We start from the raw sequence: 12698 nt of genomic DNA, 5'->3' as shown, positions 1-12698 counted from the left end.
AAAGTTGGTAGGACCACTGGACAGGTTGGTTAGTGTATAGAAGGAGATAGGAGGAATCAGTGAAGCCAGGTATAACCGGCCCAGCTGCTCATCGTTTTCCCTCCCTAGAGGCACAGAAGGCACTTACAGTAAAGATATCACCATGCTTCTTCTTCATCCTTGTGAGGAAGCTGGCAGCATCTTTTCCAAACTCCAAGGCATGGCCCAACCAGGGGATACTGCCCAGGTCCAGGGGAGGCTCGCCAGGTCGCCTGCAGAAACCACAGTTATCACCACTTGATTAAGTAGGGGAAAAGAAAAAGAGTATAGGGCATGGGGTGTGATTTTAAGTAGAGAGGGCATTGCAGGCTTCCCCGAAATATTTGAGAAAGACCTAAAGGTGGTGAGGGAAGGAGCCACATAGATATCTGGAAGAAGAGCCTTCCAGGCAGAAGGAACAAGTGCAAAGGCCCCAGGGCTGGATCATGCCTGCTGTGTTCCAAGAACAGTAAGGAGGCCAGTGTGGCTGGAGGGAGCAAGGAGAAACAGCAAAACCTGAAGCCAGACTGGTAACAGGTGCCAGATCATGCAGGGCCTCAGAGGCAGCTGTGAGGACTTTGGCCTTTCCCCTGAGGGAGGTGGGATCTACGGAAGAGTTTCAAGTAGCACAGGGACATGATTTGACTTAGGTTTTTTCTTTTGGCTGCTGAGTAGAGGTTGGATTACAGGGGGCCAAGAGCAGAAGCTGGGCAACCAGCAGACATTGGTACATGTTAGGGAGTCCAGGTGACGTGGACACTTTCCGGTGGGTGGGAGAGCTTTCTAGAAGGCAATAGTACAAGGACACAGAGTTCTCTGCCTGAGCCAGCCTGGACAGGGCTTTGATCATCTCATGCTCCCTGTCATGCCCACAGAGAAAGGATGAGACTGGAGAGCACAGCTGAGTGGCAGGAGATAGTGGGAGGACTGGCCGCATTACCGGACCTCTGGGGGAGGGACGTTAGCTAGGGAGAGCTCCATCACCATCAGAAATGGGCCTCACAACAGCGCAAGGCTGGTGCTCATGGTAGACCTCTTGGCAGTCCTTAAACCCTGACTAGGAGCAGTGTTCTCATCCTAGAATTATCAGAACCACAGGGATGCAGAGAGCTCCCTATCTGCTCGATGAGTGAGTCATCCCATCTCTGCTCACGGTGGAGTTATTCACTCGCTCGCCGAATATTAACTAGGAAGCAGGCACTGCTCTGCGTGCTGGAGACACAGCCGTGAACGGGACAGGCAAGGCGCCCGACTTCAAGGATCATGCCTGCCGTGATACCACTTCGCACCAAGATGGCCATCATCTAAAAAAAAACCAAGGAAAGTATCCACTGGCAAGGATGTGGAGAAACGGGGCTCCTCCTGTATTTTTAATGAGAACGTAAAAATGGGGCAGTTGTTTTGGAAACTAGCCTGGCAGTTCCTTGAAAGGTTAAACAGAGTTACTCTATGACCCAGCCATACACCCCGAAGCTCTGGAAGCATAAGCTCATATATAAACCTGTACCTATTGTTCATGGTGGCATCATGCACAGCAGCCAAAACACGGAGCCAACCCAAATGTCGGTCGACTGACTAACGGGTAGACAAGATAGGGTATGTGCATACCATGGAACGTTATTCAGCCATAAGGAGGAAAGAAATAATGATTCATACCACAGTGTGGAGAAACTTCAAAACCATCACGCTCAGTGAAAGGAGCCAGACACAAAAGGTCACATACTGGATTATCTATTTCTACAGAATGTCCAGAAAAGTCATCTCCATAGAGAAAGAAAATAGATTAGTGGTTGCCAGGGGTTGGGGGGAGGGGAGATGCAGAGTGATCGCTAATGGGGTAATGGGGATGGGATTTCTCTGGGGGATGATGAAAAATATCCTAGAGTTGGGCAGTGGTGATGGTGGTGCAGCTCTGTGAAAATTCTAAAACCCACTGGGCTATATACTTTAAAAGGGTGGATGTTATAGTATGCAAATTATACATCAGTAAAGAAAGAAGAAAGAAGGGTGATATGACACAGTGACAGGGGCTGGTTTAGAGACGGGGGTGAGGGAAGCCCCCCCCGCCCAAGCACCAGGTGAGCAAAGATCCACAGGATGAGAAGGGAGTGCTATGGAAGAGAGAGAAAAGGATTTCAGGCAGTGGGAACAGCAAGTGCAAGGGCCCTGGGGTGTCAGCATGCCTGTGAGGCTTTCAAGACAGCAGGAGCTGGTGTAGCTAGAGTGGAGAGTGTGGGGGTGAGAGGCAGGACATGACCTGTGGCCAGGGTCAGGCTTCCATGCGGAGTGCCATGGGAGCCTCTGCAGGGTCGGAAGTGGGAGCTGGGAAGCGATGCAGTTATGCATTTAAAAAGTCACAACAGAGACTACTGTGATCATCCAGGAGAGCAACAATGGAAGCGGAGGTGAGGCGAGCATCTGACTCCCCCACTTCCAGGACAGGGGGCTTTTTCCCCCTAAGACACCTTTGGAGGTATGGGCAGGGTGAGAGCTTCCTCTCCTAGCTTTTTGTCCAGGCTGTTGCCAGAGCTCACCAGTGAGCCAGGTGTTATTTCTGGCAGCTTCCACCATTCCCCAGAAAAGTCCCAAGGAGGCTCAAACAAAGGCAGGAAGCTGGGAGCCCAGGCGTCTGACCACATCGACCCCTGATGTGGTCGCTGGCTCTTGGAGGCTGGGCCCTGAATCTAGCTCAGGCCCAGGCCACATTCCAAGGTGACTCAGCCATCAGCCTGCAGGGATGAAGCAGGCTCTATTTTGGGGTCTGCGGTCTCTAGCCTCACCCATTGACACTCTCACTCTTTTGAGGCACTGCCAGACCCTGGGGGGAAGGGGGAAGGGCTGGACCTTCTCATCCCCAGCTCCTGCCCACACAAGCCTTTCCTGTTTCAGACACCAGGACACCTTTTCTGATCCTCCCCTGGAGCTTTAACTCCCAACATGTAGGTTCCTCCCCAAAGTGCCCACTCCTCACTCTCAGACTCCATGGCCAACTTCACCACTTGTCCCATCTCTCTTCCACTCAACACTGCAAATTGGGAGAGAGAGTTAAGGATGGGTATCACCCACCTTGTACCCTAAAATATCACCCCTACACCAGGCAGAAGTTCCACAAATGTAGGCACTCATTGACTCCAACACTTACAACAGTGTGCGGCATAGAGTAGGCACTTAATAAATGTATCAAACGACTGATTCATGTATACAGTTGGTGTTCAAGGAGAAGCACCTGTCCCCCAGAGTTGCTGAGGGGGTTAAGGGACTCTGGATTGCCCAGAGCAGAGGCTGCATCATTTAGCTGTGCAGTATTATTGGCGGACTGCCTCTCTATCCAGTAGTTTCAGCTCAGTTCAGGGCCTTGGGCTCTGGGAGGATTTAATGGGGACAGGCAAGGGCCAGTTTCAGCAACCTGAGCTTCCAAAGTGCCTGACCCATTCCTTCCCAGGGCTCACCCACAAGCGGCCCCCATTAACACTCTTCGGTTCCGTACCCCCTTGCCTGCCACTGTGAAGGAAAAGCATGTGACCATTTGGCTCTAGTTTTTGTTTTCCTGTTTTTGTAACTGACATCAAAGATTCAGGGAATTCTCAACACAATAAAGAACAGTTAACGGCAGGATAGCGAGAGGACAGAGGTACGTGGGAGAGGCAACAAGGAGCGGTGGTGACTGTGGCCAGGCTTAGATAGGACTCTTCTACTGAGTCCCAGGCAGGTGCTGCCACATTGTCCTATTTTTCATGAGAAGCTGGAAATGTGGGGATCCCTGGGTGGCGCAGCGGTTTGGCGCCTGCCTTTGGCCCAGGGCGCGATCCTGGAGACCCGGGATCGAATCCCACATCAGGCTCCCGGTGCATGGAGCCTGCTTCTCCCTCTGCCTGTGTCTCTGCCTCTCTCTCTTTCTCTCTGTATGACTATCATAAATAAATAAAAATAAAAAAAAAAGAAGCTGGAAATGTGGAGTTTTGTGTGTGGAACCCCCCAACCTCGCCACGAGTTTACTCCTTCTGGCACTGTGTGCCACACAGCAGCCCTGCCTGCGCTGAATGTGGCCATGGACCACCACTGGGTGGCCTCTAGTTAGTGCACATTGGAAAGGGATAGAGCTATTTATACCTAGAAATTTCGTATCCTTCAAGGGCCCAGATCAGCCCCTGAGCCACCAGGAACCCTCACCGGATGCCATGGTGGCCTCTGGCACCCTGGAAAAGGGGCCTCCCACCCTGGAGACCTCCTCCAATGCTCTTTAGAGCAGACACACAAGCCAAGAGGAAGAGACGCACACTGCCTGGCGGAGTGGCTAGGGCACGGGACACCAGCTGCGTGAGCCATCTCAGGGAACAGATGGAGAAACCAAGGCCTGAAAGAAAAGTGGGAAGAATGTTTCTGACACCCACATGCAGGTCATTAGCCCCGTGGGCAGAGATGTCACACTTCCTAATTCCAGCTCACAACCTCTCCCAGGAGAAGACAGAGTTACCGAGCTGGGTTTAAAAATCTTTGCCATAATTGCAGAAATTTGGACTGGAGACTAGATATTAAGAACATGAAAATCCTTAGGCAGAGTAATAGAATTGGGGTTGTTTTTGACATGCATTCTGAAATATTTCATGGAGAGATTATAACATCTGTAATTTTTTTTGTAAAAATATTAACTGTCAGATCAAGGGGATGGGTACATGAAGGTTCTCATACTATCCTTATATTTCTGCAGAGTTGAAATTTTTCATAATTACAAATTTTAACTTAAAAAAAAAAACTAGAGGTAAAGACAGCTGCCGAATGACTGAAGTCGTTCTTTTTCTTTTACTATGAAAAGCATGCATTTTGGAACTGGCTACATATGGAATATATTTTCTGTGTGGCCCTAACGAGGTCACCAGGCCCTTGTAGGCTTCAGCTATAAAATGGGGTGATGAACAGGACCTCGGGGTCAGGGAGCAGAAGGGAAGGTGTGAGGCCTTGCTTGTTTGACTCCGACTGGCTCACAGCATCAGCCTCATCCACCTCTCTTCCAACACTTGATTACGTGTCCTTCCCTAAAAACTTCGTTACCACATCTTACTATCTTAACATCATGTGATTCTAAGACTTTTGAGTGTTCAGATTACAAATAAAATGTATGGGAAGCATGGAAATTCATTTTTCTTGATAATTAAAAATCCTTATAGCCCAGATCTGTAATCCAGGCAGACCCTGGACAAGCTGCTTAGCCTCCCTGAGCCGGTTTCCTCCTCTGTAAAAGAAAAGTAACAAGAGTGCTCCCTGGTAAGCTGGGAGGAGAAAATGAGATTGGGGCCTGAATTGGGGTCCCTATGGGATCTTCCCAGGGTCCACCCAGCTGCCTATAAGCTGTCAATGACATTTTACCCACATTTCTCCCCAGTACCCATTTCTTGACCCTCCTAACCCACCGGGTATAAAAATCAACAACTCACCCTCAAAGATAAATTTTCTCTCTGGATTATAGCAAGAATTAGCTAAAATAATGTTTAACTAGCATTTTTTTCTAACCCAGCAATTCCACTGTCTACTATTGCCATCATCATCCCCATTTTATTTTTATTTTTGCATCATTCCCATCTTAAAGATTAGGAAACTAAGGCAGGGAGCAGCTGCTTAACTTGTTCTGACTACGAGAGGCTGATAATTTCCATATGCTGAGCATTGGTTAATCTGCACAGACCAGCGTTGGGTTCTAGTTTTGATGAACCTACCACGATAACATAACGTGTTAACAGTGGTGGAAACTGGATAAAGGGTATTTGGGAACTCTTTGTACAACCTCTGCAACTTTTCTGTAAATATAAAACCAACCTGAGATTTTTTTTTTTTAAAAAGTGTACTTTTAAAAAAAATCTGGAAAGTTCCCCCACCAGCCCCGTTCGTTGTCAGGCAGCCCTATGAGATAGCCTTGATCAACAAGAAAAGTCTAGAATTGTCGGAAGGGAAGGGCTTCAGTCTTATCTATAACAGAACAAATATCTAAGTCACATGTATTCAGCTATTTTCCATGAGCAATTCAAATTAATTTTTAGAATTAAAAAAAAAAAAGATCTGCTGCCATCTCTGATTTGAAGTGTATGAGATTTACATCTTCTAAATAGGAGAGCAGGTCAATTTTTGGGACCAGGAAGCTAAGTCTGGCCCCGGCTCCACCCTGCCCAGGATGTAGGGTGTCGGGGAGGGGAGACCCCTTTCTGGATCCGAGCAGACGGAGCGCCGAGCCTACTAAGCTCCCTGGTCCAGGTCGGGGGATCCCAGGGGAAGTGGCTCCAGAGCCAGTAAGGGGGCATCCCTCAGGCCTCTGCCCTCCCCGGCCTCGACTCGCGCATCTGTGCAATGGGGCGAGGAGCGGGGAACAGGGAGCGGGGAGCGGGGAGCCGGGAGCGAGGCTCCCCCCTCCCCCGCCCCCCGGGAGCCGACGGAGGCTGGAGGTTGGCGGGAGCAGCGCGGGATCCAGGCCGGGGCTGCAGCGCGGGAGGCGGCTTCTCGCCCGGGGCGCCCCGCGCCGGCCCGCGCCCCCACGCCCCGCCCGGAGCCCCGGGGTCTCTCCCGGGTCAGCCCCCGCAGCTGCGGCCGAGCGCTGCGCACCCGGAGCCCTCGGCCGGCTCCCCCTCCCCGCTCGGCGCCTCCCGCGGCGGCCGGGCCGGGCCCTCCCGGGGTGGGGAGGGGGGCAGGCGCGGGGCCCCGTGGCCCGAGGGCGCCCCGGGGAGGGGGTGTCGGGGGGGACACTCACCGCGTGCGCCGGCGGCTCAGCAGCAGCAGCAGCAGCAGCGCGGCCAGGAGCCCGAGGAGCAGCGCCCAGGTCATGGCCGGGCGGCGGCGGCGGCGGCGGCGGCTCGGGGCGCCCAGGTGCCTCTCCGCGCTCGCTCCCTGCCTCGCTCCCTCCCTCCCGCCCTCCTCCCTGCCCGCGGGCCGGTGGCGGCGGGGGGCGGGTCCGCGGCGGCGCCGGGGTCCCGGGGGGGCGGGGCGCTCTCGGGGAGCCCCTCCCCCGCTCGGCCGCGCGGCCCCCTCCGGGGCCAGGAAGGGGGTGGAAACTGCGGGGAAGCGGGGAGGGGGAGGGGCGGAGGAGAGAGGCGGGGGACCCCGGGCTGAGGCCGGGGGCGGGGGTACGCGGGGGCGCCGGTGCCGTGGGCCGAGGCGGGAACGCGGTGAGCGCGGCGGGCGAGCCCACGAGCTGCCTACGGTCCCCGCCCCCAGCCCGAGTCCTCCCGGCCGGTCGCGCCACGTGGGGCCGCCCGGGTCCCGAGCCCCTCAGTAACCGTAGTGAACCGGGCTGCAGGAGCCGCTCCCGGCCCCGCCCTTTGTCACCGCGCCCTCCGCCGCTGGGAGAGACGGGGTGCAGAGCATCCAGACCTGTCCCGGGGTGCAGAGCAGGGGTGCCGAGCATCCAGACCTGTCCCGGGGTGCAGAGCAGGGGTGCCGAGCATCCAGACCTGTCCCGGGGTGCAGAGCAGGGGTGCCGAGCATCCAGACCTGTCCCGGGGTGCAGAGCTGGGGTGCCGAGCATCCAGACCTGTCCCGGGGTGCAGAGCTGGGGTGCCGAGCATCCAGACCTGTCCCGGGGTGCAGAGCAGGGGTGCCGAGCATCCAGACCTTTCCCGGGGTGCAGAGCAGGGGTGCCGAGCATCCAGACCTGTCCCGGGGTGCAGAGCTGGGGTGCCGAGCATCCAGACCTGTCCCGGGGTGCAGAGCAGGGGTGCCGAGCATCCAGACCTGTCCCGGGGTGCAGAGCAGGGGTGCCGAGCATCCAGACCTGTCCCGGGGTGCAGAGCAGGGGTGCCGAGCATCCAGACCTGTCCCGGGGTGCAGAGCAGGGGTGCCGAGCATCCAGACCTGTCCCGGGGTGCAGAGCTGGGGTGCCGAGCATCCAGACCTGTCCCGGGGTGCAGAGCTGGGGTGCCGAGCATCCAGACCTGTCCCGGGGTGCAGAGCTGGGGTGCCGAGCATCCAGACCTGTCCCGGGGTGCAGAGCAGGGGTGCCGAGCATCCAGACCTGTCCCGGGGTGCAGAGCAGGGGTGCCGAGCATCCAGACCTGTCCCGGGGTGCAGAGCAGGGGTGCCGAGCATCCAGACCTGTCCCGGGGTGCAGAGCAGGGGTGCCGAGCATCCAGACCTGTCCCGGGGTGCAGAGCAGGGGTGCCGAGCATCCAGACCTGTCCCGGAGCACAGCGGGGGCTCGGGACCCAGTGGCCCCTGCCACTGCTACCTGGCGCTGGGGTGCCAGCCTCCAGGTCTCACGACTCCGCAAGAGTGAGCACCCCTGGGTGCTAGGAGGATCGCAGACTGCCCCCACCTGCTCCTCCACCCACTCACACCCTCTCTGAGGCCAGCTCCTTATCTGGGAACAGACAGGTCAGAGGCATTGTGAGAAAGCAAGGAGAGCTTGTCAGTGAAAAGAAGTTGCAAAGGGCTGTACTGTGTTTGGCACAGGTGAGTGTGGTGAGTCAGTGGGTGGAGGTCTGATTCTAACTCCCTGTTTCTTACTGATGGGTGCCTTTTATCTTTTTTTTTTTTTTAAGATTTGTTTATTCAAGGGTGAGGCAGAGGGAGAGAGAGAGAGAGAATCCCAAGCAGACTCCTTGCTGAGTGGGATCTGGTGATGCTGAGTTCAATCTCATCACCCCTGAAATCATGAAGTCAGATCCTGTAACTGAATCCTACTCAGAATCCCCCATGGCTCCATCTCACGCAGAGCAGGGCCCCAAGTCCTTACAAGGTCCTGGAAGGACCAGCGTGATCTGCCCTTCCCCTCCCCTCCCCTTACCTCCCTAACCTCACGGCCCCCAATCTCTGCCTCCCCAAGTCTGTTCCAGCCACATTCATCTCTTGTCCTTCCCCAAGTGTGCCAAACTCACTTCCACCTCAGGGCCTTTGCACTTGGTATTTATTCCCTCTGTCTAGAGCTCTCTTTTCTCAGACTTGCACAGCTGGCTCTTTCCATTACATCCCTCATTCCTCTGTCTCTGTTCAACTATCACCTCCTCAGAGAAGCCTTCCTTGACCACCTGGTCTAAATGGTCACACCATCATTCTCTATTGCTTTAACCTGGGTTTTTTGGGGGGTTTTTTTTGTTGTTTTTTTAGATTTTATTTATCCATTTGAGAGAGAGAATGAGAGGGGTGAGGGGCAGAGAGAGAAGCAGACTCACACTGAGGGGGATGAAGATAGGGAAGGGGGTACAAGGATGGGACAGTGATGTGGGGGCAGAGGGGGGAATATGGTGAGTGGGGTGGGAGAGGCCCACATTCTGCCTACGGTCTCCACCATCGCAGCATCCTCCTCAGTCCTGGGTGACTGAGCCACCCAGATGCCCCTGTTTTTTTTTTCTTTCTTGACAGTACCTGATATTCTTGCTATCATGTTGAAGATTCATTTATTTGCCTGTTTAATGTTGGCTGTCAAAGCAGCTGGATGACCCTCATTTGTCCTCTGGATTTAGAACATCAAGAGGCGAAAGGAGTTTCCTGAACCTCTTGTTTATTTATCCAGCTTATCTGCCTACAAAGCCAACAATCCCAAAAAGGCCACAGAACAGGCCTGGAGAGTTTTCTCCAAATTTGGGGAGCACCATGGGGCGGCCTTCTGGCAGTGGGGTTCACAGCCCGGCTTGGCCGATGCTAAAGTGTGTGACTCTGAGCAGTCTGCTCTGCCTGAGCCAGGGTGCTGCATCAGTGGAGTGGGGGTGAGTAAATGACCTAATCCAGGGGACACGCCTTGGAGTGCCGGCTCCACAGGTGAGCATTAGTGACAGTTAACTGCTGTCAGCACTTAGCCCAGTTCAGCCTCTCACCATACGTGGGATTAGTGTTTGGTCTCTGTTTTGTCATCTGAAAAATGGGAAGAATGGTTCCTTCCCCACAGATCTGTTTTGAGGACTGAATTAAATGATGAGAGAATGAAATCACCCAGCATGGGGCCTGGTACACAGTAGGTGTTCAATAAATGTTAGCTCTTCCACCACACATCCCAGGCTTGAGTGTAAACCAGCAGCACCCCAGTCCAAATCACTCCCAAATAGCATGTCTCTCCTCCCTGCTCAATCCAGGGGCACCCCCCACCCAGGGGAAGAAGTTTAAGAGAACAATGTGTTGGGTCCCCTGGCCTCTACCCTTGCTAATGAAACCTGATTTTGTTCAGGAATTAGGCACATGCAGAGCGCCTGGCTGGCTCAGTCCATTGAGCATCTGCCTCCAGCTTGGGTTATGATCCTGGGGTCCTGAGATCAAGCCCCACGTTGGCCTCTCTGTTCAGTGGGGAGTCTGCTTCTCCCTCTCCCTACACCCCTCCCCTTGCTCGTTCTCACTCTCTCAAATAAATAAATAAAGCCTTTAAAAAAAAAAAAAGGAATTAGGCACATGTTCAGGAAGATGGCCCCGCCTTCTTCCCATTGGTCTGAGCCAACTGGGGATATCCCTCTTTGCTGGGGATTGATCCCCAGACAAGCCAAGTGGGTGCCTTCTGGACCTCTGCTGGGGTTTCTAGGAGAATTTTTCCTCCCTATTTGCCTCCTGTCCCCTGGCGGCCGGCCGTTGTGTGAGAATGTGATGGTGGGGTGTTATAAGGAAAGGCCGGGAAGATGATTGCAGACCCCAAACCAGAGCTAAAGAATAACCATCCCAAGAACCACCTAACTCCAGCCTTTCGTTTATGAAATAATAAAATATCTGTGTTGCTGAAGACACCATGAGTCAGATTTCCTCTTGTATGCAGCCAAAAACATTTCTAGCTAAGACAAACTGCCAGCTGTGGCTGTGGTGAGGACTCCGTGAGGTCAATGCATCCAAAGTGATTCTCACAGTACCAGCCCTTGCGAACTTTCAAATGTGTCCCTTCATCTTATTATTTTCTCTCTTTTTAAAAAGATTTTATTTATTTATTCATGGGAGACACACAGAGAGAGGCAGAGACATAGGCAGAGGGAGAAGTAGGCTCCCTGTGGGGAGCCTGATGCAGGACTCAATCCTGGGACTCCAGGATCACAACCTGAGCCAAAGGCAGATGCTTGACCACTGAGCCACCCAGGCGTCCCTATTTTCACTTTTATTACAGGTCAGACTTGCTAGCTTTATTAAGCTAACAGGGTATCCTCTTCATAGGGTATCCTAACTCTATGGCTGTGGCATCTTGCAGCACAAGCAAGCTCTGGCAAGAAGCAGAGATTCCAAACTCTCCTGACCCACGGGGCCTGACAAGGCTGTGCTGAGGGCTGGAATGGCTTTAAGACTAAAGATGAAGGAAAACTTCCCCAAGGGCCACCCCTCCAGCTCATGGTGGAAGGGCTAGGACATTCCAGGCTTGAGAGCTGAGTTCAAATCCCAACATTGCCACTTGCTTGCTGCACGACCCAAAGCAAATCACTTCTGCTTGCTGAGCCTCAACTACTTTATCTGTATAATGGGCATGTTGCTGGTAGTGGTGATGGCAGGGAGTCACCCAGTACGGTTTCAACCCTGGCATCCAAGCCTTCATCTGGGTAGTGAAGCCCTGTGTCAGATAGAGTCTCAGGAAATTCCTTCTTCCCTCTACCTCTCCCAGGGGCAGTCACCCAGTAACAAGCATCCACATGTTCCTCTGTAGGAGTCTTGTCTCCAGATGTCCACTGTCCAGTAGACACAAGACATCTGGGCAACTCTCTGATCTCGCCCAACCTCTGCTCTCTTATCTAGCCGTAATAGGGTCATGAGGACAATGTCAAGACCCAACTCCAGAAAATGGGGGGCTCTGCTGGGAAAGGACGGCCCTTTCTGACCCACACCCCTGTTTTTTCTCTTCCAGGGACTAGATCTGGTTCATGTCTGCATCCCAAAGACCACAGACAAATTGTATTTGGAAAGGAAAATATGTGTGTTGCCTTCTTCAAAGCTAAAATCCAGCCCCATCAGAGAAGGCCAGTTTTAAGTATTTTTGTAATTATGGCTCTAAGTTTAGTTGGTAATTTAGACCATTAAAAACACGTTTTTCATATTAACTTGTCTAATCCTCACAAGACTCTATAAAATGGGTACTATTTGTACTCCCAGTTTGCCAGTGGTAAATACCAGGCCCAGAGACACTCAGTAAGTTATGCAAGGTCACACAGCACTTCTTTTGATAGGCTATAGCATAAGGACTTGAAGCCTTCTTAGGACAGACTAATTTCCCCATGTGGTATGAACACACCTTAGGGTTTCCTACCTCCCCACCTTTATTTGTGCTGGTTACCTGCCTGGAAGCTCTTTCTTCCTTTCAGTTCATCCAAACCTGTTATGGGAAGGAATGTTAGTCCAGGTCCTCTGAGAGAGCCAACATGGAAAAAAGTATCCAAGAGATTTATTGGGGAAGATGCCGGGATGAGAGGTAGGGAGTGAGGAGGTGAGGATGGAGCCAGTAGAGGCTGGGAGGGAGGGAGGAAGGAGGGAGAAAAGAAGATAGGGTGGTTGTAGACTGCAGTGGATTTCTAAGAAAGTTCATTACGGCTGACAAAAAGTCCTTATGCTTCCAGAGGAGCCCTGTGTCTCCTGGGAATGGGCCTGCCTCCTGCCTCCCTGCCTCCCTGCCTCCCTCACTGATTAACTGGGACCAGCCCCTGGGAAGTGTGATCTTGACTCAACTGTTAGGATGAATCCATGGTCTGTTGATTAGGCTCCATGCCAGAGGCTTGACAGGTGCATTTTCATGGCTGCAGAGGTAAGGAAATACA

General features: G+C 53.2%; 2 protein-coding genes across 5 annotated transcripts in view; both read right to left on the bottom strand.

The window, feature by feature from the left end:
- PTGIS (prostaglandin I2 synthase) overlaps positions 1-7261 on the bottom strand; it is a 41002-nt gene extending 33741 nt beyond the window's left edge. The window contains exons 1-4 of one of the 4 annotated variants that reach the window (XM_041732875.1): positions 6752-6889; positions 4296-4372; positions 1172-1322; positions 128-251 (exon numbers count right to left, since the gene is read on the bottom strand). In XM_041732875.1, the coding sequence (XP_041588809.1) occupies positions 128-157 (30 nt within the window). In that variant the 5' untranslated portion in view covers positions 158-251; positions 1172-1322; positions 4296-4372; positions 6752-6889. Of the gene's footprint in view, positions 1-127; positions 252-1171; positions 1323-4295; positions 4373-6751 lie in introns of all 4 variants that reach the window. The other 3 variants (XM_041732877.1, XM_041732876.1, XM_041732874.1) reach the window with 3 other exon arrangements.
- Positions 7126-9143, bottom strand: LOC121478066. Its single transcript, XM_041732878.1, has 3 exons — positions 8332-9143; positions 7412-8171; positions 7126-7371 (listed from the first exon to the last, which is right to left on the bottom strand). The coding sequence occupies exons 1-3, from the start codon at positions 8379-8381 to the stop codon at positions 7270-7272; spliced, it is 912 nt and encodes a 303-aa protein (XP_041588812.1). The 5' UTR covers positions 8382-9143; the 3' UTR covers positions 7126-7269.
- Between the last annotated feature and the right edge of the window lie 3555 nt (positions 9144-12698).

This window comes from Vulpes lagopus, chromosome 18, assembly GCF_018345385.1.
Source record: "Vulpes lagopus strain Blue_001 chromosome 18, ASM1834538v1, whole genome shotgun sequence".
Classification (NCBI taxonomy): Eukaryota; Metazoa; Chordata; class Mammalia; order Carnivora; family Canidae; genus Vulpes; species Vulpes lagopus.
This window is presented reverse-complemented; position numbering and strand designations above follow the sequence as displayed.